The following is a 25372-nucleotide window of genomic DNA, read 5'->3' as shown; positions in this document are numbered from 1 at the left end:
GATCAAACGTCTGTCGCTTCCCCACCTTCTTCCTGGCGGTGGGCGGTGGAGGCAAGAATCAAATGCCCGCCTTCCCAGATGGAACCTGCCCAGGAGCCGCTCCCTGCTCCCATCAAGGCCGCCCCCTCGCCCCGCCTTCCTCTCCTGCCCGCCCGGCCCCCTCCTCGGGCCTCCGGCAGCCTCCCCGTGTTCTCAGGAGGCCGTGGTGTCCGCCGGGGCCCACCTGGGGCCGTGTCTCACTCTGGCCTCTGTTTACACCCAGTGTTACTACTCTGATACTCAGAACAAAGAGCACTTCATCCGGAATGGAGCGTTTTTAATTGGCCAGCTCAGCTGCTCTGCCCTCCGCCCGCCCTCTGCCCTCCGTGGCTCCATCCGGACCCAGGAGCTCAGTTTATTCTAACCCGGGGCCTTCAGTGCATTTACAGCCCGGCTCGTGCTCCTCCACAGCGTCAACTGCCCTCACGTATTCGTATTTCTCATTAAACTTTCAAATACGTTTCGTCAAGCTCAAAAATAAACTCGTTGAAATTTGGGCAGGACTTGCATTTTAAGATTTAATGGGAGGAAAGTCGGTATTGTACCCACCTGGGGATCCCTCACATTTTGTTGTATTTGTTTGTATGTTGCTCTCATGGTTGTTTCGTGTTAACTGTTATATATCATCTTCTTTGTCACTGCGGATGGTTCTCTTTTCCAGCCTTCCTTCTGGTTTATTGGAGACGGTGGCTTCTGTGTCCCTGACCACCATCCTGCCCTCTGTCCCCACTGCCCTCTGTCTCCCTGCAGCTGCTGAGGGCAGGGAGTGCCAGGCAGGGGCTGGGGTGGCCCTGGTCGTGGCTCACGCACCCTTCCCAGGTGTGGGCAGGGGGGCCCTGGCTTTGCCACCTATGGATGACTCATCCTGGGAACACCAAGGCCCCGTCTGGCTTAACCTGGGGCATTTGGGGCTAGATATTCTCCGTGCTGAAGTGCTATGTTCCTGCTGATGCCGTCCGGGGGCAGGGGTGGGTCTGCAGAGCCCCCAGCAGTGGGCAGCTGGCCAGCCGGGCAGAATCAGGAAGTGGATATCGAGGCTTCTGATGGGCACAGCCCTGTGGGAGGAGACCACTTCCCTGGGGCCGGGCTGGGGCGTCGCTCCGCAAGTCCCCAAAGGCCCGGCCCTGGACGCTGTGCTCTGCACAGTGGGCAGGACGTGCTGTTTGCCAGGAGCACCCCGGCTCTCCTGCACCCTGGCCCCCGTGCCCCCCAGGCCTGGTCCTGACGGTGGGTGGTTCCTGCCCCCGCTGCCCGGGCCTCCTCTCACCCGCTGCCCTGCGTAGCCCGCACCTCACAGCACCCTTTTCCTCTGCATCTGCACGAAGGCCGGGCTGCCACAGGGGCCTCTGGGGTGACTGCACCGTCAGTGTTTGGGTGGGTGGGCCTGGCCACCCTCTGCCCTCCTGCATCTCGGGCCCATCCGGAGGCCGTGGGGCCCAAGGCAGGACACTCGCCGTGAAACAGGGTGGGGATGGGGGCTGTTCTCCGGCGGGAGACCCGGGGACCCTTCTCTGGCCACCTGGGCTCCGCCCGGGTGAGATGGGCACCCTGGCCTCCGGCTCCTGCAGAAGGGCTGGTGGGAAAGTACCTGGGGGCGAGAGGGAAGCGCCGTCCTCAGGGGACAGCGTGGCCGGGGCCTGGGTTACAGGGGAAGGACTGAGATGGTCCTAGCCACCTGAGGACTCCCCTGACCCCGATCCCCAGGCGGACCTGAGAGGTGCGGGGGGGAGGGCGGGAGATGACTGCAGCTGGGGCAGCCTCTTGGCCACGCCTCTCTCCCTGTTTTCAAGGCCCCCTGGGGAGGCCACCGCGCCCAGCCTCCCCCCGCTGCCATCTGAGGGAGAAGCCTGCGCTCACGGTTGCCGTGGGAACGTCTCGGAGGATGGCAAATGCTCAGCCCGGCGGAGCGCTGCGGTGACATCTCGCTGAGTTAACACAGCAGGAGCTGTTCTGGGTTCAGTGCCTCCCTCAGGGCGGAGATGCGTTGGGGGAGGGAGAGGGCGGCTGTGACTGAGGCTCAAACGTGCCGGGTTCTGGAATGGAGTGCGAGCCTGGCTGTCCGCAGCCACCCGGGGCAGGGGTGCTGCTGGAGACAGCTTTGCCTGCAGCCCGTGTTTGGCTCTGGCCCTTGCCATCAGCTTCCAGCTTCCTGAGCAGGCTCTTCGTCCCTTCTCCTGAGATGTCCAGGCGCCAGATCTGGACGCTGGCTCTTAGAAGTTGGTGCCTACCGGCCTTCAGCCCAGGCTCCACCTTCCCACCACACCTCGACTGCCGCTGCTTGGGTGGTCTCCGGGAGCCGTGGGCAGCATCACTGAAGGAAAGCCAGTGGTGGGCGTCAACAGCATCCTCAGGGCCCTGCCGCCCCCATCCTGGCTGCTTGTAGTCACCACACGCACCCAGACCCGGTTTTCTCATCAGGGGCCACCCTCAAGGATCCCAGCCCTAGCTCCTTGGCCACCTGCTCCCACCGCTCTGCCCGCCCCAGCTCGCTGCCCACACAGGGCAGGGCTGACCCGTGGCTGCAGCCCAAGAGATGTCATGGAGCTGTCTCCATAGTCACAGACCGGTACTCCTGACCTTTGAGCAGGTTCTAGACTGGATTAGTTGGGATATAAGTTGGCTTGGTATTAACGTTAAAAAAATTAGAGTAAAATACACATAACCTAGGATTTGCCATCTTTTTAAGGATATAATTCAGTGGCATTGGGTACATGCACATTATTGTACAACCATCACCACTTCATCTCCAGAGCTTTCTCATTTTCCCAACTGAAACTCTGTCCCCCATTAACACTGTAGCCCCCTCCGCTAGCCCTTGTTGTTCAGTCGCTCGGTCACGTCCAACTCTGCAAACCCATGGACTGCAGCACGCCAGGCTTCCCTGTCGCTCACCAACTCCTGGAGTTTACCCAAACTCTTGTCCATTGAGTCGGTGATGCCACCCAACCATCTCACCCTCTGTCGTCCCCTTCTCCCACCTTCAATCTTTCCCAACATCAGGGTCTTTTCCAATGAGTCAGTTCTTTGCATCAGGTGCCCAAAGTATTGGAGCTTGCGCTTCAGTGTCAGTCCTTCCGGTCAGTGTTCAGGGTTGATTTCCTTTAGGACAGACTCAGCACTGGGAACATCCGCTCTCCTCTCTGTCTCTAGCGTCAGGCTTGTCCACGCACCTGGTGAGGTGGAATCACACAGGGTTCCTGCCGGAGCGCGTGTAGCCTGCGGTCCTCAGGGTTCACCTGGGCTGCAGCTCGTGTCAGCACCTCCTTCCCTCGGAGGCTGGATGGCATCCTGTGACGTGGATGGACTGCACTCCCTTCTCCGTTCGTCCCCTGATGGGCGCTGGGATTCTTTCCGCCTTTCCCTGGTGTGAATCAGGCTGCTGTGAACGCGGGAGTGCGAACCTCTGTTTGGGTCTCTGCTGTGAGTTCTCCTGGGCACACACCGAGTGATGGGATTGCTGGGTCACGTGGTGCCCTGTGATATTTTAATGGTAGAGCTTTGATTTCTGTTTAGGTCTCATTTACTGGTGGCTTAGTGGTAAAGAATCTGCTTGCAGTGTGGGAGACCCGGGTTCAATCCCTGGTCGGGAAGATCCCCTGGAGGAGGAAATGGCAACCCACTCCAGTATTCTTGCCTGGGGAATTCCGTGGACAGAGGGGCCTGGTGGGCTACAGCCCATGGGGGACACGACTGAGTGACTAACACATTGGCCTCTTTGGGATTTCAGCGTCTTTCATGCTCAGTTTGGATCATTTTCTTCACTGCTCCTTTTTGTTCTGCTTTTTGTTGGGTTTTCCGGTTGCAGTCACGTGTTGGCCGTGAGACGAAGGTGCCCCGGGTTGGGACAGGCCCTTCACCGCCGAGCTCGCGTGCAGGCGCCAGGTCTGGAGAGTGTTTCCCGAGCTGAGCCGATGGCGCGTCCCCGAGGAACCAGAGGCCAAGATCCACCTGGGAGCCCAGGGGGCTGGAGGCCTGGGGTGCAGCTAGCTGCACGTTTTACTTTGCTCTGAGTATTTAGAGAGCCTCCTCTGTCAAATGTAGCGGTTATGTAAGATCCGTGCGTGACGCCAGGTTCAGATCTGTGTTCAGGCAAGTCTGGCCTCAGCTGCTGCTCCTTCTGTCCTGTTTCCGCCTTCCTCCCACCGGTCCTCCCTCTGAGAAAGCTTGGTTTACATCCCACTGGCTTCTCTCTGCTGCGTTCACGGCTCTGCTTTTCAGATGCCCGGCAGCCTGGTGTTCACACTCTTTCCACACTCTGCTTTTGACTTGACGGTGTTTCTGGGCATGATGCTCATCTGAGACCACCGCAGTCCCTGCCCCTCAGGCCACACAGCCGGCCCCGAGCACGTGTGCAGATGAGCTTCTGAGGCTGCAGCAGCTCAGACACATCACCCACAGTCGTGGTGCCGGACGTGCAAGCTGGGTCAGCTCTGGGCTACTGTCGCCATGGGGAGGGCTGGACCTTCTGAAGCTCCAGGGAGAGCCTGCGTCTGCCTCCTCCAGCTTCCAGGGCCCTCCGCTCCCCGGTGAGGACACTGAGGCGCCCTGGATCACCCAGGACAACCCCTGCTCTCCGCGTCCTTCACGTCACCCCAGCAGCAGCATGCCTTTGGCGTTCGCAGGGGCCCTTCGGGATGCAGGGCCCGCTGACCTGCGCCACACGTGTTCCCTGTGAGCGTCAGGCTGCGCCCCAGCTTTGAGGCCGCTGGCAGGGCCCCGGGCACCACGCCGCATGTGGGGGAGCCGGTCGTCTTCAGACGGGCTCCTAGAGGCGGGCGGCATGGGTGGCAGCTGGATGCAGTGTGATGCTGCCAGAGGCACCCGCCCTCCATGGGGACTGTGCTCCCCGGGGCCCCCGCCCAGGGCTGCTGCCAAGGCTGGGCCTCTGCCAGCCCGACAGGCGAGGGGGTATCGCGGAGCTTTACGCTGCATTTCTTCATGAAAAGCCGGGTTGAGCGTTTGCTTTTTCCTTCGTCACGTCTGTTTCCTTATTCATGTTAAACCTGTTATACATCTGGAATTGATTCTGACTTAGAGTGTCATGAGTGGGCCATATTTTGTCTCTTTTTATGTAGCTATTCAGTTATTCCAGCACCATATTTGAATCAAAAGTCTACTCTCCCCATAAATTTGGGAGACCGCCTGTATCACAGACTGGACGTCCTTATGCAGGTGGGCCTATTTCTGGGTTTTCTGTCCACCCCGTGGCCCGCCCATCTGTTCCACGGTCAGACCGCACATTATCAGAGAAGGTTTATGTAACATTCTCTGATACCTGACAGGCTCATGTCCCTGCCTCCTTCTGCTTTTAAAGTTTTTTTTCTTGGCTATTTTTGCTTGACTGTCTTTCCCTATGAATGCTCTGACCAACTTGTCAGCTCCAGGAAGAAAAAAAAATCTGAAAAACGTGAACTGCATTCAATTAGAATGGCAGTGGCCCTGCCATTGGTCACCGACTCTTCTGGGTCATCGGTCATTGGGGTTTCCCAGGGAAAGCCCGGGGCTGCCCAGGGGCCCTAGGATCCCCAGACTTTATTCCTTTTCACGCCTTAGATCCAATTCCATTTCCTCTTGTCTGCCTTAAGTCGATTATGGGAGGAAGCAGCTCGGAAGCGAGACCAGTCCCATCAGGAGGTGGGTTCATAGGACCCACACTCGCAGCCTTGGGGGCTGCTCACGAAGGCAGAGGCTTCCGGCCCTTCCGTCGGCGCTTCTCCGTGTGACGTGGGGCCAGGCTGCCTCTGCTCAGGGAGACGCTGGACCCCGGGCTCTGACCTGCCACCACTGGGGCCATTCTGCCATCGGGGCCTCCTTGGAGGGGCCGAGCCCATTCAGCCTCTTCCGGCCAGGTCACTGAGCATCTAAAGCCCTCGTCACCTGACTGCAGGGAACCCCCGGCCCGGGGCTCAGACAGCCCCGCGTGTGCCCGATGGCCACGGGCCTCCAAGGGCCGGTCTTGGGCCAGCAGGGGCCGTGCTGCCCGCCCCTGGGACCTGGCTGACTGGTGTGCAGGAGGTCAGGGTGCGGGCTGGACTCTGGCCACTTGGAAGGGGGGAGGGAGCAGGTGACCGGGGCGGGCACTGAGAGGTGGGTACCGTCCGTGCCTGCAGGCCTGGTCAGGAGCACTGTGAGGAAGCAGGGTGTTCTCATGGCCCGGCCAGCTTGGAAGACGTGTCCCGCGGCAGCTGTGACAAAGCACACGCCTGGGGGGCCTCCCACAGTCCCTCCCGCAGCCAGGAGGCCGAGTCAGCTGGGGAGGGGAGCGCAGGGCTGGCGGCCAGGGTGGGGCCGGCTCTCACCCCTCTGCCTGCAGGGCTTTCAGCTGGGCCTGGGAATTAAAATGACTTAAGTCAAAGGACATTGCTTTGACAACAAAGGTCCATCTAGTCAAAGCTATGGTATTTCCAGTAGTTACATATGGATGTGAGAGTTGGACTATAAAGAAAGCTGAGCATCGAAGAATTGATGCTTTTGAACCGTGGTGTTGGAGAAGAATCTCAAGACTCTTGAGACTGCAAGGAGATCCAACCAGTCCATCCTAAGGGAGATCAGTCCTGGGTGTTCATTGGAAGGACTGATGTTGAAGCTGAAGCTCCAATACTTTGGCCACCTCATGCGAAGAGTTGACTCATTGGAAAAGACCCTGATGCTGGGAGGGATTGGGGGCAGGAGAAGAAGGGGACGACAGAGGATGAGATGGCTGGATGGCATCACCGACTTGATGGGCATGAGTTTGGGTAACCAAACTCCGGGAGTTGGTGATGGACAAGGAGGCCTGGCATGTTGCGATTCACGGGGTCGCAAAGAGTCGGACATGACTGAGCGACTGAACTGAAGTCAAAGGAACAGAGGCATGCAGACCCATTTGTTTAATGTAAGTTTGGCGTGCTACAGGAGCCCTCATAAGGAAATGAGGACCCACATTCCAGGCAGAACCTGGACGTTTTGTGCCGGCTTGGACAAGGTGGCCACGTGGAAAGGTAACTGGAGTCTGTGGGAGGCTGAAGTGGGAGGAGAGATGTTCTAACAAGCGCCGTCTGCACCGAGTTCTCCTGGCCTTGATTTCCCGTCCTGAGGATGAGGTTGTCCACCTGGGGTGATTCCCCAGTTTCAGGAAGGAAGGAATGGGAGGGAAGTTGCCTTCCTGACCCTGCCATCTTGTGAGCGGTGTTGGCTGGAGATGATTGTGAGCAGAGAGCATATTTCAGGGTGTACCCAACTCTGCTCACACACACGTGTGCACACACACACATGCACACACGCGTGTGCACACACGTGTGCACACACGTGCACACAGACACATGCGTGCACACACGCACGCACGCACACACACGCACACACACCCGCCCAGGAAGAGCCACCGCTGTGAGCTCCGTCTCAGTGAGCCAGTTTCTCAGTCCTGAGAGTAGGTCAGTGTAGTTAAACAGTCACGTCTCATTTTAGGAGCTGCTGTTGGGAGGCTGGGCCCTGGGTCAGGGGTTGGAGGTGGGCTCCCATCCAAGTGCGGCTTCTGTGTGGCCTGAGCCATCAGTGCTTAATGAGAGGCATTTCAGTGGAAACGAAGAGTGAAGATTGCAGGTTAAGGCGACCGTCGACCAGGTCAGACCAGAGGGCGGCCAGCTGGGGCGGCGCCCAGGAGGGAGACCCCCGGGCCACGCTGGCTAGGGGGCTGGGGGCAGACCCCGGCGGCTGCAGTGTGTTTCCTGGGCCGCGGTTGGAACGTCTCTGGTGACGACATCAGGTGAGCTCTGAGGGTGCTGCACCCCACCCTCACAGATGTCCACACGCAACCTGCGGGGGTTCTCTGAGGTTTATACGGAGCTGTTCCGCTTCAGTGAGCGGGGAAGTCTTCATGTCTCGTGATTCCACATCAGAAGTGTGGGAGATGAACTGGAAATGTGAATTGCTGGCAGATGTGCCCGTTCCACACCCCACAGGGTGACCCTTTCTCTCCCTGAAACAGTTCTCTCCCTACACGCACCCGCATTCTTCTTAAAGATAATCAAAGATTAATTTGTTTGCAAAACCAGTCTGGTCTCATTAAACATGACCTGATTATTGATATCAGTGCAACAAGCGCAGGTTGAACACGTAGGTCCTTTTAAGGTCCTTTTAAGGTCCTGCTTTGCTGGAACTTCTGTGAGGAGTTCCTGAGCAGACTTTTTAAAGCCTCTTGAGGCCAGAAGCTAACTGAGCATCTCTTCACCAGACTGTGCCTTTAATACTCACAAATTTGGGTGAGTTCCTCACTTCTCAATGTCCCCATGGTATCCTGAGATTCCCGGGACCTGCCAAGAAGTGACTGTAGTCCTCTATAATGTTGCAGACCCCGTAAGGCAGGCACCAGGCTGGAACTTGACAGGGTTTTTACAAGCATTGCTCCACAAGGTCAGCCTTAGTCTCTGGTCAAGCCTGATTTGAGTTGTCTGGAATTGTCGCTGTAAGCATCTTTGTCCTGAGCAGTTTCCCTGCACATCTACTTGGCCATCAAAGATAAAATAATTGGTTGACGGCTTGGTTTGACAGTTGGGTTTCAATGCTGTAAAAGTCAGATTGCAAACTACACTGGAAAATGATAACATGTCAGTCAGCAGATCCTCTGTGGTCACAGCCATCCCTCCCACCCGTCAAAACCAGAAGTTTCCAAACTGCAGCTAATATGAAAGGGGTGGTGAGTTGTTCAGCACAGTCTTGGAGAGCACCGATTGTCAATTCTCAAGCTAACTTAGATGCAGTCTCATGCCTTCTTTCCCCAATGTACTGTGCAATGCTAGAAGTTTGCAGAAAAATAAGACAGGCTCTTCCTAGTCCCCACAAGGAAGTGGTTACGTGATCCTTGATGAGCATATATTTCTTGAAACCCTTTTGCTGTTCGATGGTGGAGAACATGACATAGACAGAATTTTGGTACTTGGCACAGAATCCAGCCAAGTAATATGAGCACTGAGTGTGTGAGGGATCATTTTCAACTAACCCGGATGTATGCCACAAGTTATGTATGCTCCCTATATTGTTAAGAACAGCAGCATCCTTTGTCTGATCATTTGAATTCCAGGGAAATCTCAGTTTTTAAGACCGTAAATTTATATCCAACATTAAATCCTGAATCCTTAATGGTCAGTTGACTTTAACAAAAGAAGTATCATCACTTTCTCTAAAACACACTATAATCATGAATCTACACTTGTTAAATGAGTTCAATTTTTTTTGGCCATGCCACAGGCATATAGGATCTTAGTTCCCTGACTAGAGATCAAACCTGTTCCCCCTGCCCTGTAAGCATGGAGTCCCAACCAGTGGACCACCAGGGAAGTCCCTATTTTTTGTATTTTTATTTTCACAGTAAAATCCTTAAAAATTTTTGTTGTTAATTTTCATGTTTCATTCAGTTCAGTTCTGTTGCTGAGTCGTGTCCAACTCTTTGCGACCCCATGAATCGCAGCACGCCAGGCCTCCCTGTCCATCACCAACTCCCGGAGTTTACTCAAACTCATGTCCATTGAGTCGGTGATGCCATCCAGCCATCTCATCCTCTGTCGTCCCCTTCTCCTCCTGCCCCCAATCCCTCCCAGCATCAGGGTCTTTTCCAATGAGTCAACTCTTCACGTCAGGTGGCCAAGGTATTGGAGTTTCAGCTTCAACATCAGTCCTTCCAATGAACACCCAGGACTGATCTCCCTTAGGATGGACTGGTTGGATCTCCTTGCAGTCCAAGGGACTCTCAAGAGTCTTCTCCAACACCACAGTTCAAAAGCATCAATTCTTCGGTGCTCAGCTTTCTTCACAGTCCAACTCTCACATCCATACATGACGACCGGAAAAACCATAGCCTTAACTACACAGACCTTTGTTGGCAAAGTAATGTCTCTGCTTTTTAATATGCTGTTTAGGTTGGTCATAACTTTCCTTCCAAGGAGTAAGCGTCTTTTAATTTCATGGCTGCAATCACCTTCTGCAGTGATTTTGGAGCCCCCCAAAAAATAAAGTCTGACACTGCTTCCACTGTTTCCCCATCTATTTCCCATGAAGTGATGGGACCAGATGCCATGATCTTCATTTTCTGAATGTTGAGCTTTAGGTCAACTCTTTCACTCTCCTCTTTCACCTTCATCAAGAGAGTTTTTAGTTCCTCTTCACTTTCTGCCATAAGGGTGGTGTCATCTGCATATCTGAGGTTATTGATATTTCTCCCGACAATCTTGATTCCAGTTTGCGCTTCTTCCAGCCCAGCATTTCTCATGATGTACTCTACATATAAGTTAAATTAGCAGAGTGACAATATACAGCCTTGATGTACTTCTTTTCTTATTTGGAACCAGTCTGTTGTTACATGTCCAGTTCTAACTGTTGCTTCCTGACCTGCATATAGGTTTCTCAGGAGGCAGGTCAGGTGGTCTGGTATGCCCATCTCTTTCAGAATTTTCCACAGTTTATTGTGATCCACACAGTCAAAGGCTTTGGCATAGTCAATAAAGCAGAAATAGATGTTTTTCTGGAACTCTCTTGCTTTTTTGATGATCCAGCGAATGTTGGCAATTTGATCTCTGGTTCCTCTGCCTTTTCTAAAACCAGCTTGAACATCTGGAAGTTCACAGTTCACGTATTGCTGAAGCCCGGCTTGGAGAATTTTGAGCATTGCTTTACGAGCATCATGTGAGATGAGTGCACTTGTGCAGTAGTTTGAGCATTCTTTGGCATTGCCTTTCTTTGGGATTGGAATGAAAACTGACCTCTTGCAGTCCTGTGGCCACTGCTGAGTTTTCCAAATTTGCTGGCATATTGAGTGCAGCACTTTCACAGCATCATCTTTCAGGATTTGAAATAACTCAACTGGAATTTCATCATCTCCACTAGCTTTGTTCATAGCGATGCTTCCTAGGGCCCACTTAACTTCACATTCCAGGATGTCTGGCTCTAGGTTAGTGATCACACCATCGTGATTATCTGGGTTGTGAAGATCTTTTTTGTACAGTCTTCTGTGTATTCTTGCCACATCTTCTTAATATCTTCTGCTCCTGTTAGGTCCATACCATTTCTGTCCTTTATCGAACCCATCTTTGCCTGAAATGTTCTCTTGGTATCTCTAATTTTCTTGAAGAGATCTCTAGTCTTTCCCATTCTGTTGTTTTCCTCTATTTCTTTGCAGTGATTGCTGATCATGTTTCATTAAGTCCCTTTAAATGTCCCTCTTTTTATTATTTTATCTTTTATGGCAAAATTATATTATGGCCAATTGTCTCTGCTTGCAGCAAAAATTCTCATGTTGAAAAAACCCAGAACCACTGCATCATTTTAAATACAACATTCCAGCGAAAGTCTGGTAACATAACCAATGTTTTAAATTCAATAGGAGAACATATTCTACTGACCTTATATAAATAACTGTATTTTCATGAAAACAGGATGTCTAATAAGAGTTTGTGAATTTTAGAGGGAACAGATTGGGAGAGAAGATAAATGTCTCAGTTCTGTTTACAAAGGTGTAATTTTCCAGATTGCTGAAAGCTAATAGCTTAAGAGAAAGAAAAATAATAAGCCTGGAAAGCAAACATTAGGGGATCAGCAGTGCTTCAAACAAAAAGTCATAAAAATGATAATCATCTTCATGAGTTAACATAGTCCCATGTAATTAATTCTTGTTTCCTTTAATCTCAGATTAGCAGTTTTAAGAACCTATCCTGGTGGGAAGGTGGCCCACCTTCCAGGGCATGGGACGCTGGTTCCCTCCCTGGGCGGGGACCTGAGACCCCACAGGATACCGGGCAGCTGAGCCCACACCCCACGGCTCGGGAGCCTCGCGAGGCAGCTGCTGAGGCCTGCTCGCCCAGAGCCTGGGGTCCGCAGCAGGAGAGGCCCTGTGACGGGAACCCGGGTGCTGTGCTGAAGATCCCGTGGGCCGCGGCTGAAGACCCGATGCAGCCAAAATAAATCTAAAAAATAAAAAAGAGCCCGTCAGTTTTCCCACTGGAGTTTAGACAGGCTCACCAAGTTCAATGGTATGGTCTTAGTTACCAGAAACCTGTATTCTAGGGTCTTTATCAAAGTCCTTTCCATGAACTTTTTAAAGATGAAGGATTTTTGTCTGCAGTTGAGTGTAAACGCTTTCAGGGAAGATCAGTGAAACAGTAACCCTCTGTAAATGGCTAAAGACTGAAAAATAACCATGGTCAAAGATCTGATGAGTTTATTGCCAAAATTATACAATTATGGAAATTTGTTTTTTTCTGTTGCATATAACAATTTGTGATGGTAATTGGAATTATGACTAACATACAGTCATTGTGAGGACATTGAAAAATTTCTAGGCATTTTATATAACTTTGGAAACTTACATATAAGTAATATATATCCATATAATATAATTTAGGGAAGAGTTACCACCAGTTTTTATTTGACAATGTTTTCTATGTAACTTAACTTATCAAATAAGCCTAGTTAGTTTAATATCTCTGTTTTTATAAGGTGAGATAACAAACCTTTTGAGATTCTCTAGGGTTCCTTGAAAATCCCAAAGTTAGAGGTCAAAGAGACCCTATTTCATGTTTGATTTTGGAAAGTTTGTAAAAAATGTCAAAGCGTTGAAAATATGAAATATTGCAGGTCATTGTGAAACAATATTTAGCCATTGAACCAAAGTGATAAAGATTCTAAAGGCAAATATAGGAAGTCACATATTTGAGGAAAAAGAAAACTTAGTTCTTTCAATATTGAGAAGACTTACTTTTTCTAAGTAATCAAACACCCAATAAAGACAGCATGAGGCTCAGGAAGGTGTTTGGACAAGACGCAGAATCTTTGTTTTGTAGGCAGGTTACTTAGAAGGTAGAGAAAAACCTTCTCAGATCTGTTTTTGATTAACATCCTCTTTGTGTCCTCCTATGGGAAGACTAGATTTAATCTTTGCAGTATCATGGCTATTCCTTGGACTAGAAAAATAAGCACTTACATAAATTATTTGTCAAACTCTCAGAAATATAGAAAGCGATCCAAACGTTTTTCGAGCTCATGTGGCCTGGGATGATCTTTGGCAAGTAAACGCTAAGCCTTTTTTAAGTGTATGCATCTGTTTCACTTCTGACTGTGCCGGGTCTTCACTGCTGGGTGAGCCTTGCCCTGGTTGTGAGAGCCGGGCTGCTCTAGTTTTGGGGCGTGGGCTCTCGATGAGGTGGCTTTTCTTGTTGTGGAGCACAGGCTTCAGGGCACACGGGCGTCGTCGCTGTGGCTCGCTGGCCTCAGAGTGCATGCTCAGTCATTGTGGCCCACAGCTTAGCTGACCTGCAGCGTGTGGAATCTTCCGGACCAGGGATTGAACCGCTGGCCCTCACATTGCAAGGCAGATTTCTTAACCAGTGGACCACCAGGGAAGCCCAGTTCAGTTCAGTCGCTCAGCTGTGTCCGACTCTTTGTGATCTCATGGACTGCAATACTCCAGGCCTTCCTGTCCATCACCAACTCCCGGAGCTTACTCAAACTCATGTCCATCGAGTCAGTGATGCCATCCAACCATCTCATCCTCTGTCGTCCCCTTCTCTTCCTGCCTTCAATCTTTCCCAGCATCAGGGTCTTTTCCAGTGAGTCAGCTCTTCACACCAGGTGGCCAAAGTATTGGAGTTTCAGCTTCAACATCAGTCCTTCCAAAGAATACTCAAGACTGATCTCCTCTAGGATTGACTGGTTTGACCTCCTTGCAGTCCAGGGGACTCTCAAGAGTCTTCTCCAATACCATAGTTCAAAAGCATCAATTCTTCGGCACTCAACCGGGGAAGCCCAGTAAAAGCGAAATCTTTAAATGGATATCTCCTCTAATGTGACTCTAAACCAGTGAGCTTAAAACCCACCAGCCTTTTGTGACTTCACCATGGGCCCCAGAGAGGGCACAGGAGATGCAGGCCTCCCCGAGATCTAGGGGATCTAGATCTAGATCTAGGGGATATTCTCCCAGGTCAGCCCAGGAGAGAAGAGGCCGCCGGGTCACAGGGAGTCAAAGGCAATCCAGCCTGTCCTGACTCTGTGCTCCTGGACAGGCCATGCTAGAGGGCTCCCAGCTCAAGCAAGGGTGAGGGGCAACTGCGCAGGCCGAGTGGCCCCAGGTGAGCCGTGTCACACAGAGCTGGGGCAGCACGGGCGTTCCGGGCTGCTGTGCGTCGGCGGACGGCCCGCGGGCTCCCAGCACCAACCCCCAGGGAGAGCCACGTTCACAGACCAGCTCTGACTCGTGTCTTCCTCCCAGTAGGCTGTGCCTGGACGGCAAGAGCCAGGAAACGCCCTGCCTTCCCCTCCCGAGGGCTCCCCACGGAGACCCCGCCGCTCCGGGCAGCTCCCGGACCCCCTCTGCAGGCTTCCCTGCTCTCACGGTCCTTTTGTGCTCTCCAGAAACCCCCAGGGAGGCAAGATCTGACCTCTGCACTCGGGGTTTGGCTAGAATTCAAGATGAGCTGAGAACATTCCAGAACACAGAGCCCAGACTCAGGAGGCCTGGGTCCCTCTCACGCTCCATCGCTCCATCCGTCCTGGCTTGCCTCTGGCTCGGAGGAGCCCTGAGCTGCAGGGCTGGGACCCTGGGCGCGGACGGTGCTTGGCCTAGCCCCCGGCATCCCTCCTGGGGAGAAGACGGCGTGTCACAGCCCCGGGCAAGAAGCTGAGTATCCCAGACCCCGACCTCCCCAGAGCTGAGCATCAAGGCCCTGACGTGGGAGCCTCGGGTGTGCGCGGGGCTGCCAGATGGGAGGAGAGGACTCCTGGCCCAGCACGGGGTGCTGAGTCGCCACCGCAGGCACCGGTTTCTCCTCCTCCCCATGCTGAGAGCGTGGGCTGCTCTGGGGACGCCCGCCACACCGCCCGGGGACGACGGACAGCAGCTCTTCCTGAACCTAACGGAGCCTCAGCCGAAGGGCCCCGGAGCTGAACCCAGGGCGGGGGTCAGCTGCCGTTCACGCCGTTTACCCTTGTTTTCAATTTCGAACGTTCCAACTGGCTTTCAAAGCAACCGTGTTAAAAGCCATCTGGAAAATGCTGCAAGTTAGGGAAAAAAGTCGCCATCCCTAGACGGCGCCCTTCCTGGGCTGCCTCCGGCCCCTCCCTCGTGGCAGCCCCAGGCACCTACCGCCGCCTCCTGCTCTCGGGGCAGGCCTGGTGCTCAGCACACACACCTTCCGGCCCCGTGGTGCGCAGGGCCCCTCGCCGGGCAGGGCCGAGGATGCTGAGGCCAAGAGCAGCCCAGCGACGCCCTCTGGGTCCACAGACCTCAGACCCCAGAGGGCCCCTTCAGTCCCCAGGCCCCCGGTGGGCAGCTGGGGGCTCTCTGGTCCCAGCACCTCACTGCACCTGAACGATCGGTCTGAGCAGCGGGTCCGGGGCCATGAGCCCCGCTGGATGAAGGAGGTGCCGCCTGGCCGCACCCGCAGCCCTCGGGCGCAGTGTCCAGCGAGCAGTGGCGTGGCTGGGTGTGTGGTCAGGAGCCAGCTGGCGGCCGAAGCAGGGCCTGATGTTATTCTAGGATGCGGTGTTTCTGCGTCCGTCTGGGAGGGAGCCGGGACCTGGCCTCTAAGTATCAGGATCTCACTTGAGTTTCTGGCTCACATCAGCACCGCAGGCCCATTCTCGCGCCCTGGTCAGCAGCCTGCGGAGGCAGCGCCTGTCCGCCAGGGCTCCCAGCTCCAGGCCGAGGGTGGGATGGGCTGGAGTTTCTCACTTGAAAGGGCTCGGGGGCCTTTCCCTGCAGCTGGGGTGGGGCAGCTCTTTTGGCTGCCCGGGGGAATCACCAGGAGTGTGGACACTGGCTCCAGGGTTAGCTCTAGCCTTCAGAGCTCCCAGGGGTTTGGCCAGGCTGACGGTCACGGCATGGGCCTTGGTCCACTGAAGCTCTGGCGTCCCTCTCCCATGACCTCGGCCAGGAGCCCCCGTTAGCAGCCCACCTGCCCCTCTGGTGACCTGGCCTCCAGTGGGTGTGGCTGCACTCTATCCAACACAGTCATGGAACCACAAGGGCCAGGTCCCTGTGTGCTGTCTGACAGTCTGCGTTCCTGGGTGACATTCTCAGGCCGGGCTGGGAACACGGAGACCCGGAGAAGAAAGCACTTGAGGTGAGGCCCATGCTGTCCCCGGGCAGATCCAGGTGGGCGTCACCATGCCAGGGCCGCCTCCGGAGAGAACGCCCCAGCTCTCCCAAGGGCCACTTTGCTGAAATGAGAGGAAAGATTCAGAAAGACTCATTGTCCTCAGATGGGTGGCTTGCTGGGTAAGAGGGGCCTTTAGGAGCCTTGGGGTGTGGCCACCTGCCTCGGCTTCTCTCCCGGTCTGGGTTCTGGCAGGGCCCGGAAGGTTCGGTGACCGGCTGTCCATCGGCCCACAGCAGCCCTGGCTGCTTGGAAGGCAGTGTTTTGTGGCAGAGTGGACAGCTCTGTCTGGTAACCCGCCCCTGTCTGGGTCCCTCAGGGCGCCTGGAGCACTGGGTGGCCACATTCACGTCCAGCTGCTGCTATAACAAGTGACCACATGCTGAGTGGCTCAAGACAGCACACATTTATTCTTGCGTTGCTGAGGGCCAGAGCCCTGGCCTCAGTTTATCTGGGCTGAATCAAGGGCCCTGCAGGACTGTGCTCCCTCGGAGGCTGGAGGGGCGAGTCCGCCCCTCTCGCCGCCACCCCCACGTCCCCAAGCTGCAGCCCCTCTAGGCATCACGTTTCCTTCTGCGTGGACCGGATCGTGTCCCCAGGTTCACGTGCTGCAGCCCGGCCCCCAGGGCGAGGGGCTTTGTGACGGACCGGGTGCTCAGCTGCAGTCTGCACAGGAGACGCGGCCCTCCAAAGACAGAGAATCCAACGGTTTCCATCACACCTGCCGCGCTGCTGCCCCGGCGGCAGGGCTGACGTGCCCTCTGCCCCCAGGTGTGCATCGTGCAGAAGCGGGACACAGAGAAGATGTACGCCATGAAGTACATGAACAAGCAGCAGTGCATCGAGCGCGATGAGGTCCGAAATGTGTTCCGGGAGCTGGAGATCCTGCAGGAGATTGAGCACGTCTTCCTGGTGAACCTCTGGTGAGTGGGCCAGGGGCGCCCCCTCTCCTGCCCCAGGTGCCTTCCCCCCACCCTTCCCCCTCACAGTGCCCCCAGGGCCAGCAGCTGTCCAAGTGTCCACATGCACACACACACACGCATTCATGGACCACCACCATCATCATCACCATCACCACCATCACCACCATCACCATCACCACCACCATCACCACCATCACCATCATTACATCACCACCATCACCATCACCATCACCACCACCACCACCACCATCACCATCACCATCACCACCACCACCACCACCATCACCATCACCATCACCACCACCACCACCACCATCACCATCACCACCATCACCACCATCACTATCACCACCACCACCATCACCATCACCATCACCACCACCATCACCATCACCATCACCACCACCACCACCATCACCATCACCACCATCACCATCGCCATCACCACCACCACCACCATCATCACCACCATCACCATCATCACCATCACCACCATCACCATCACCACCATCACCACCATCACCATCACCACCATCACCACCACCATCATCACCACCATCACCACCACCATCACCACCACCATCACCATCACCACCACCACCACCACCACCACCATCACCACCACCACCACCACCACCATCATCACCATCACCACCACCACCACCACCACCATCACCATCACCATCACCATCACCACCACCATCACCACCACCATCATCACCACCACCAGCATCACCATCACCATCACCACCATCATCATCACCATCACCACCACCACCATCATCACCATCACCACCACACCATCACCACCATCACCATCATCACCATCACCACCATCATCATCACCATCACCACCACCACCATCATCACCATCACCACCACCATCACCACCATCACCATCATCACCATCATCACCACCACCATCACCACCATCATCACCATCACCATCACCACCACCATCACCACCATCATCACCACCACCATCACCACCATCACCACCACCACCATCACCACCACCATCACCATGACCACCACCATCATAATCACCATCACCACCACCATCACCACCATCACCACCACCACCATCACCATCACCATTACCACCACCATCACCACCACCACCACCATCACCACCATCACCATCACCACCACCATCACCACCATCACCATCACCACCACCACCATCACCACCACCATCATCATCACCATCACCACCACCACCATCATCATCACCACCACCACCACCACCATCACCATCACCACCACCACCACCACCACCATCATCACCATCACACCACTATCACCACCACCATCACCACCACCATCACCATCACCACCACCACCACCACCACCACCATCACCACCACCACCACCACCACCATCATCACCATCACCACCATCACCACCACCACCACCACCATCACCATCACCATCACCATCACCACCACCATCACCACCACCATCATCACCACCACCAGCATCACCATCACCATCACCACCATCATCATCACCATCACCACCACCACCATCATCACCATCACCACCACCATCACCACCATCACCATCATCACCATCATCACCATCACCATCACCACCATCATCACCATCACCATCACCACCACCATCACCACCATCATCACCACCACCATCACCACCATCACCACCACCACCATCACCACCACCATCACCATGACCACCACCATCATAATCACCATCACCACCACCATCACCACCATCACCACCACCACCATCACCATCACCATTACCACCACCATCACCACCACCACCACCATCACCACCATCACCATCACCACCACCATCACCACCATCACCATCACCACCACCACCATCACCACCACCATCATCATCACCATCACCACCACCACCATCATCATCACCACCACCACCACCACCATCACCATCACCACCACCACCACCACCACCATCATCACCATCACACCACTATCACCATCACCATCACCATCATCACCACCATCACCATCACCATCATCACCATCACCACCATCACCACCACCACCACCACCACCACCACCACCATCATCACCATCACACCACTATCACCATCACCATCACCACCATCACCATCACCATCACCACCATCACCATCATCACCATCACCACCATCACCATCACCGTCCTCACTATCACCATCACTGGGAGTGTCCACTGTGGCACAGCCTTGGGTCCAGGGCCCTTGTGCAGGGGGTGGGTCAGATGTGGCGGGAGCCGTGACCCCAGTCGTCCCGCCAAGCGTGTGCCAGGCGCCTCCGTGCCCTCAGGTACTCCTTCCAGGACGAGGAGGACATGTTCATGGTGGTGGACCTGCTGCTGGGGGGGGACCTGCGCTACCACCTGCAGCAGAACGTGCAGTTCTCGGAGGACACGGTGAGGCTGTACGTCTGCGAAATGGCGCTGGCCCTCGACTACCTGCGCGGGCAGCACATCATCCACAGGTGCGTGCACGCCCGTCGGGGGGCTGTCCTCACAGGGCCCCCCGGGCGCCTCGCGCTCTGCCCTGCCCTTGCCCGCACACCTGCCCCAGGTGCGGCACCCGGGCCCACCAGCGCCAGCTCAGTCAGCCCCTCAGCTGCACAAATGAGGCCCCCTGGGGTGGTCATGTCTCACTGGTGAGGCCGGGGACGGGGGGCCGGTGCCTCACTGGGGGCCGCCTTCACCTGCTCTGATAAGTGCAGGACTCCTGCCCCCGCCCCGCCGCTGGCCTTGTGCCCATCTGCCTCGTCCCTGGCAAATTCAAGTTAGTTTTAGCATCTGAAGGCTGATGAAATGAGGAAGGTAGCTGCGTCCACAGGACGAAACACAAAATCCCACGTGGCATAAAGTGCAGCAGACGTGATTTCTGCAGCTCTTCCGGGGATGCTGATCTGGTTGTGGTTCGGGCACGAACGCTTCCTGACCAAGTGCCAGGAGATCGGGAGGCCAGGCTTGGCCACGGGCAGACCCCCCAGGCGAGGGGGCTCTGCTTCTGCGTTCTGGGCTCTGGCGCCCTCCCTGACCAGTGCCGGGCTCTCTCCCATTGCGGCCCGGCAGAGGAGGGGCTGGGCTCCTGGGGTCCCGCTCGTGGGAAGCCCCTGTCCTGCCGGCACTTCCGGCCTCACCTCCCCGCTCCCTGCTCCTTCTGCAGAGACGTGAAGCCCGACAACATTCTGCTGGATGAGCGAGGTGAGCCGCAGCCAAAGCCTTGGTGGGGGGGGCTCACCTGCAGGACACGTTCCCCCCGGACTGGACAGTCATGCTGAACTCACCTTTGCTCACAGGACACGCGCACCTGACTGACTTCAACATCGCCACCATCATAAAGGACGGTGAGAGGGCGACCGCGCTGGCCGGGACGAAGCCGTACATGGGTGAGCTCGCCCCGTCCAGCCCACACCCCCCCCCCACCTGACCAGCCCGCCGGCTGGCCTCCCACCTCAACTTGTGACTGGGGGGGTCGAGTCCCTTCCCTAAAGGTGCAGCAGTAGGTGATGGGTCAGGTTGCTTGACCCGTTCAGGGGACTCTAAGTGACGGATGTGTGCTGTGGGTCTGATCACGAGAGTGTGCTCAGCCAGGGGCCTCCCAGGTGGTGCTAGTGGTAAAGAACCCTCCTGCCAGTGCTGGAGACATAAGGGATGCAGGTTCAATCCCTGGGTCGGGAAGATGCCCTGGAGGAGGGCATGGCAACCCACTCCAGTGTTCTTGCCTGGAGAATCTCATGGACAGAGGAGCCTGACAGGTTACAGTCCATGGGCAGCAGAGAGTCAGACACGACTGAAGTGACTTAGCAGCCCACCCACCTCCCTCGTCAGGCTGTGCACCTGGAATTGAGACAAGTGGCCTGTGAAAAAGGACAGGTTAACTGCTGAGGGCAGCTTCCCAGTCCAGCTCTGGCGACAGCCTGGTCTCTGGTCCTGTGGTCATGGGGGCTGGAGTCACAGGGGGCAGGGGTCACCAGGGGCTGGGGTCATAGGTTCTCCAGTCACCGGGGGCTGGGGTCATAGGTTCTCCAGTCACTGGGGGCTGGGGTCATGGGCCCTGCGGTCACTGGAACCGTGGTCCTCGGGGGCTGGGGTCACGGGGGTCGGGGTCACGGGGACTGCTGTTTGGGGATGCTCAGCTGCTCTCGCCTTCCTGGAAAGCTCCGGAGATCTTCCAGTCTTTTGTCAACGGTGGGACCGGCTACTCCTTTGAGGTGGACTGGTGGTCAGTGGGGGTGATGGCCTACGAGCTGCTGCGAGGATGGGTACGGAGCTCCTGTGACCCGTCAGCCAGGCCCCCAGACCCCCCGAGGTGGCCCAGAGAGCTGAGGCTGCCCCCACCCCCGGGGCTCAGGGATGTCCATGCTCCCCGTTAGTGAGGCAGCACGCTGTGGGGGCTGGGTGGGCAGAGGACCGTCGCGCAGGGCTGTACCCCACCCCCGAGCTTCCCTTGAGGTTCCTAGGCAGTGGGTCCCCCTGCCCTCCCCACAATGGCCACAGCTCGGCCAGTCCCGCAGCCCAGGAGGCCGGAGGCTTGTCAGGCCCTCAGCTGCCCTTCCCATCCCTTCATGGGGGCCCCGGAGGCACGGCACCCTCAGACGGCCGCCCCCTCTGCAGCTGGTCCCCCGGGGCCAGGCCCTCTGCTGGGGGAGGGGCAGGGACGCGGTGCTTCCCTCCCAGCCCGCGGCGGCCTCTCTGGTCGCTTCCCTGGCTGAGGTGCAGGCTTGGCCTCCTGGGCTAGTCCCGGGGCGGCCCTGGGATGGGGCTGGGGGTGGGGCGGGGTGCCCCCGAGTGACGGGGGAGGCGCCTGCTGCAGCCCCGCCTCCCCTGCCCAGAGGCCCTACGACATCCACTCGAGCAGCGCCGTGGAGTCGCTGGTGCAGCTGTTCAGCACCGTGAGTGTCCAGTACGTGCCCGCCTGGTCCAAGGAGACGGTGGCCCTGCTGCGCAAGGTGAGCGCCCGCCCCACACGGAGTGCGGGCGGCGGGCACGGGGGGCAGGGCGGGCAGCCCGGAGTGCCTGGCCGGGGACCGCGTCCAGCCAGGGCCTCCTGGGCCGCGTGTCTGGCTCCCCCTGGGCTCCTTGCCTGGCCCGGCCCCGGGCTCCTTGTCTTGTCGCGGCTCCGCCTGTGTGAGTGCTGGGGCGGCTGTCAGTCCTTATGACCTAATCAAAGCCTTGCGGCCGCTTCCGTCACCAACACCCCAGCTCAGGGCAGGTCACCCCAGCGTGTGTCGGGGAGGCGGCCAGGGCCTGGTCCCACTCAGGCCGGCTCATCCTGTCGGAGGTGGGGAGCCACCGTCCGCTGGCAGTGGCCTGGCCAGACCCCGCACCAGAAGCGAGCAGGGGAGGCCCCAGAACCCCTGCCTGTCCTGGGCCCCGAGCCCCCGAGAGGGGCTGTCAACCAGCCTTCACCGCATGCCACTGCATCCACACTGGCCTAGGTGGCTCCCAAGGGGGACTGTGGCCCCCAGAGGCCCAGGTGGGGTGGGGAGGATCCACATGCCTTGCTGCGGAAGCCTTGGGTGAGGTCTCCGGTGGCTCCCCCTAGAATGGGCGGCTGTGATGGTGGCCCGTCCTGCAGGGCCGCCCTGGGCCCGTGAGCATTAGTCCTGTCGTGGTGCTGAGCCGGTTACCAAGAGCAGGGAGCCGGACTGCAGCCGCTGCCTCCTGGTGGGTCCGGGGAGATGAGACCTGCACCGGGGCCGCTGACCAGGGCCTTGTTCCAGCTGCTCACCGTGAACCCCAAGCACCGCGTGTCCAGCCTGCAGGACGTGCGGGCGGCCCCCGCTCTGGCCGGCGTGCTGTGGGCTGAGCTGAGCGAGAAGAAGGTGGAGCCCGGCTTCGTGCCCAACGTAAGCCCAGGGGCCCGGGGTGGCCAGGGTGGGTGAGGGTAGCCGAGCACCGGCTCAGCACCACCCTCCACAGAAAGGCCGCCTGCACTGTGACCCCACCTTCGAGCTGGAGGAGATGATCCTGGAGTCGCGGCCGCTGCACAAGAAGAAGAAGCGTCTGGCCAAGAGCAGGTCCCGGGATAGCAGCAGGGACAGCTGCCCGTCGGTGAGCGCGGCCCGGCACCCGGCTGCCTCTGCTCTGGCCCCTCACTCCCTCTGTGGTGGGGGAACAGGGGCTCTCCTGCCTGCCCAGCTCTGGAGGGTCACATGGGGCCAGGTCGGCCTCCATGGTCTCGGGGTCATTTCCCTGTGTGTGTGTGCACTCATGTGTGTGTGCGTGTGTATGTGAGTGCACTCCTGTGTATGTGTGCGTGTGAGCATGTGTTTGTGAGTGCAATTGTGTGTGTGCATATGTGTGTGCATGTGTTTGCGTGTATGTATACATGTGTTTGAGTGCACCTGTGTGTGCACGCATGCTTTTGTGTGTGTGCACTCGTGTGTGCATGTGTTTGTATGTGTGCACACTTTATTTAGGTGCATGTCTGTGCACCTCTGTGTGTGTGTGAGTGCACTTGTGTGTGCATATGCGTGCATGCACGTGTGTCCATGTCTTTGCACTTCTGTGTTTTGTATGTGTGTGACTGCGTGTGTGCACATGTATGTGCATGTCTGTGCACTTCTGTGTGTGTGCATGTGTGTGAGTGCACTCGTGTGTGCGTGTGCATGTGCATGAGTCTGCCTCTTCTCATGAGGACACTGCTTGTACTGGGTGGGACCCCGAGTCCAGGGTGACCTCCCCATTCACTTGACTGGTGGCATCTGTGGAGACTTCATTTCACATTCCTAGGAATGGGGTCAGGACCCCACCCCAGGGACGTGGTGTAACCCATCACAGCCCCCACAGTCCTGCTCTTTGAAGTAGGGGTTCCCCTGGGGAGCAGCGGATCCAGCCTGGGCCTGTCCCCAGGATCCCGCTGGTGTTCACGACACAACTAGGGCTGCAGGAATGGATAGCGGGGTCACAGCAGCGACACTGTAAGCCCGCCACCGTCCCCCTGCTCCTGGGCCCCTCGGAGCCTGGGAGGACACCTGGGGGGCCTTGTGCAGCCCCATGCCTGGGTCCTAGGCAGACACGGGCGCCAGCTCCTCCGCGGTGCAGGGGCCTCCCTGGAAGCCTTGGCTCCTCAGGGAACAGGTAGGTGGGCCCCCATCCCCTCCCCATTCTGTGGGCTGCTGATGGCGGCCCCTGGTGTTCGGCGGGGGCATTGCAAGCTGGTCCAGCTTTATATATTTATTATAGCTCTAGAAGTGACATGAAGTCTCTCAGTCGTGTGACTCTCTGAAACCCCATGGACTGTAGCCCGCCAGGCTTCTCTGTTCATGGGATTCTCCAGGTGAGAACACTGGAGTGGGCTGTCATTTCCTTCTCCAGGGGATCTTCCCGACCCAGGGATTGAACCCAGGGCTCCCTGCAGGCAGACTCTCCACCATCTGAGCCACCAGGGAATTCCTATTGGTTCTTAAACTTACCTGGTGCCTCAATGGTGCAGAATCTGCCTGCAGTGCAGGATACTAGGGTTCAATGCCTGGGTTGGGAAGGGCCCCTGGAGGAGGGCATGGCAATTCACTCTGGTATGCTCACCTGGAGAATTCCATGGACAGGAGCCTGGCGGGCTACAGTGCGTGGGGCCACAGAGCCGGACATGACTGAGCGACTAACACTTTGTCACTGTAGGGTCTTAGCTGCAACACTCATTTGTTGCAGCATGTGGCATGTGAGATCTTAGTTCCCGACCAGGATTCCGACCTGCATTCCCTTATCGGAAGGTGGATTCTTAACCACTGGACCATCACAGAAGTCCTTGGTCCAGCTTTTTTCTTGCTGTCAGACTGGGAGTGATGGCTCAGAGTTCTTTGTGTGAAAGAGCGGAAATCAACACTCCTTATTTCCACTTTTTACTGTTGACTGATAAGTGTGATTTATTTACATGTTCTGCACACAGTGTCTTAGACGATCTGCAAACATCGTCCAGCCTGTGGGCTTTCTCTCTTCAGGTTGGCACCACCTGCAGCAGTCTTCGGTTCTGATGAAGTCCCGTGTCTGTCTTTTCTTTCCTCGTGTGTGCTTTTGGTGTCGTTTCTAAGACACCGTTGCCTCACCCGAGGTCACAGAGATGCACCCTTGTGTTTTGTAGTCTTCTGTCTTATGCGTGAGGCTCGGGTCCATTTTGAGTAGGTTTTATGCACAGTGTCAGGTGGGGCCCAGCCTGACTGCTCTGCATGTGGATCTGCGTCGTCCAATTGCTGTTTATGGAAAGGGCTCATCTTTCCCCCATTGAATTGCTTGGCAACATTTTCAAAAATGGATTGACTGTGAACGGAGGGGCTTGTTTATGGACTTGCACTT

General features: G+C 56.4%; 1 protein-coding gene across 1 annotated transcript in view; it reads left to right on the top strand.

Moving 5' to 3' along the window:
• The window catches only part of STK32C (serine/threonine kinase 32C), a 75839-nt gene that overhangs the window by 44765 nt on the left and 5702 nt on the right, over window positions 1–25372 (top strand). Inside the window, exons 3-10 of the mRNA XM_070470515.1 lie at window positions 16926–17077; window positions 19378–19551; window positions 20241–20278; window positions 20374–20463; window positions 21236–21339; window positions 21910–22026; window positions 22801–22926; window positions 23000–23131. Of these exons, the coding sequence (XP_070326616.1) occupies window positions 16926–17077; window positions 19378–19551; window positions 20241–20278; window positions 20374–20463; window positions 21236–21339; window positions 21910–22026; window positions 22801–22926; window positions 23000–23131 (933 nt within the window). The remainder of the gene's footprint in view (window positions 1–16925; window positions 17078–19377; window positions 19552–20240; window positions 20279–20373; window positions 20464–21235; window positions 21340–21909; window positions 22027–22800; window positions 22927–22999; window positions 23132–25372) is intronic.

The sequence above is a fragment of the Odocoileus virginianus genome, chromosome 7, assembly GCF_023699985.2.
Source record: "Odocoileus virginianus isolate 20LAN1187 ecotype Illinois chromosome 7, Ovbor_1.2, whole genome shotgun sequence".
Classification (NCBI taxonomy): Eukaryota; Metazoa; Chordata; class Mammalia; order Artiodactyla; family Cervidae; genus Odocoileus; species Odocoileus virginianus.
Note: the sequence above shows the minus strand (reverse complement) of the source record. Positions and strands in the feature narration are given on the sequence as shown.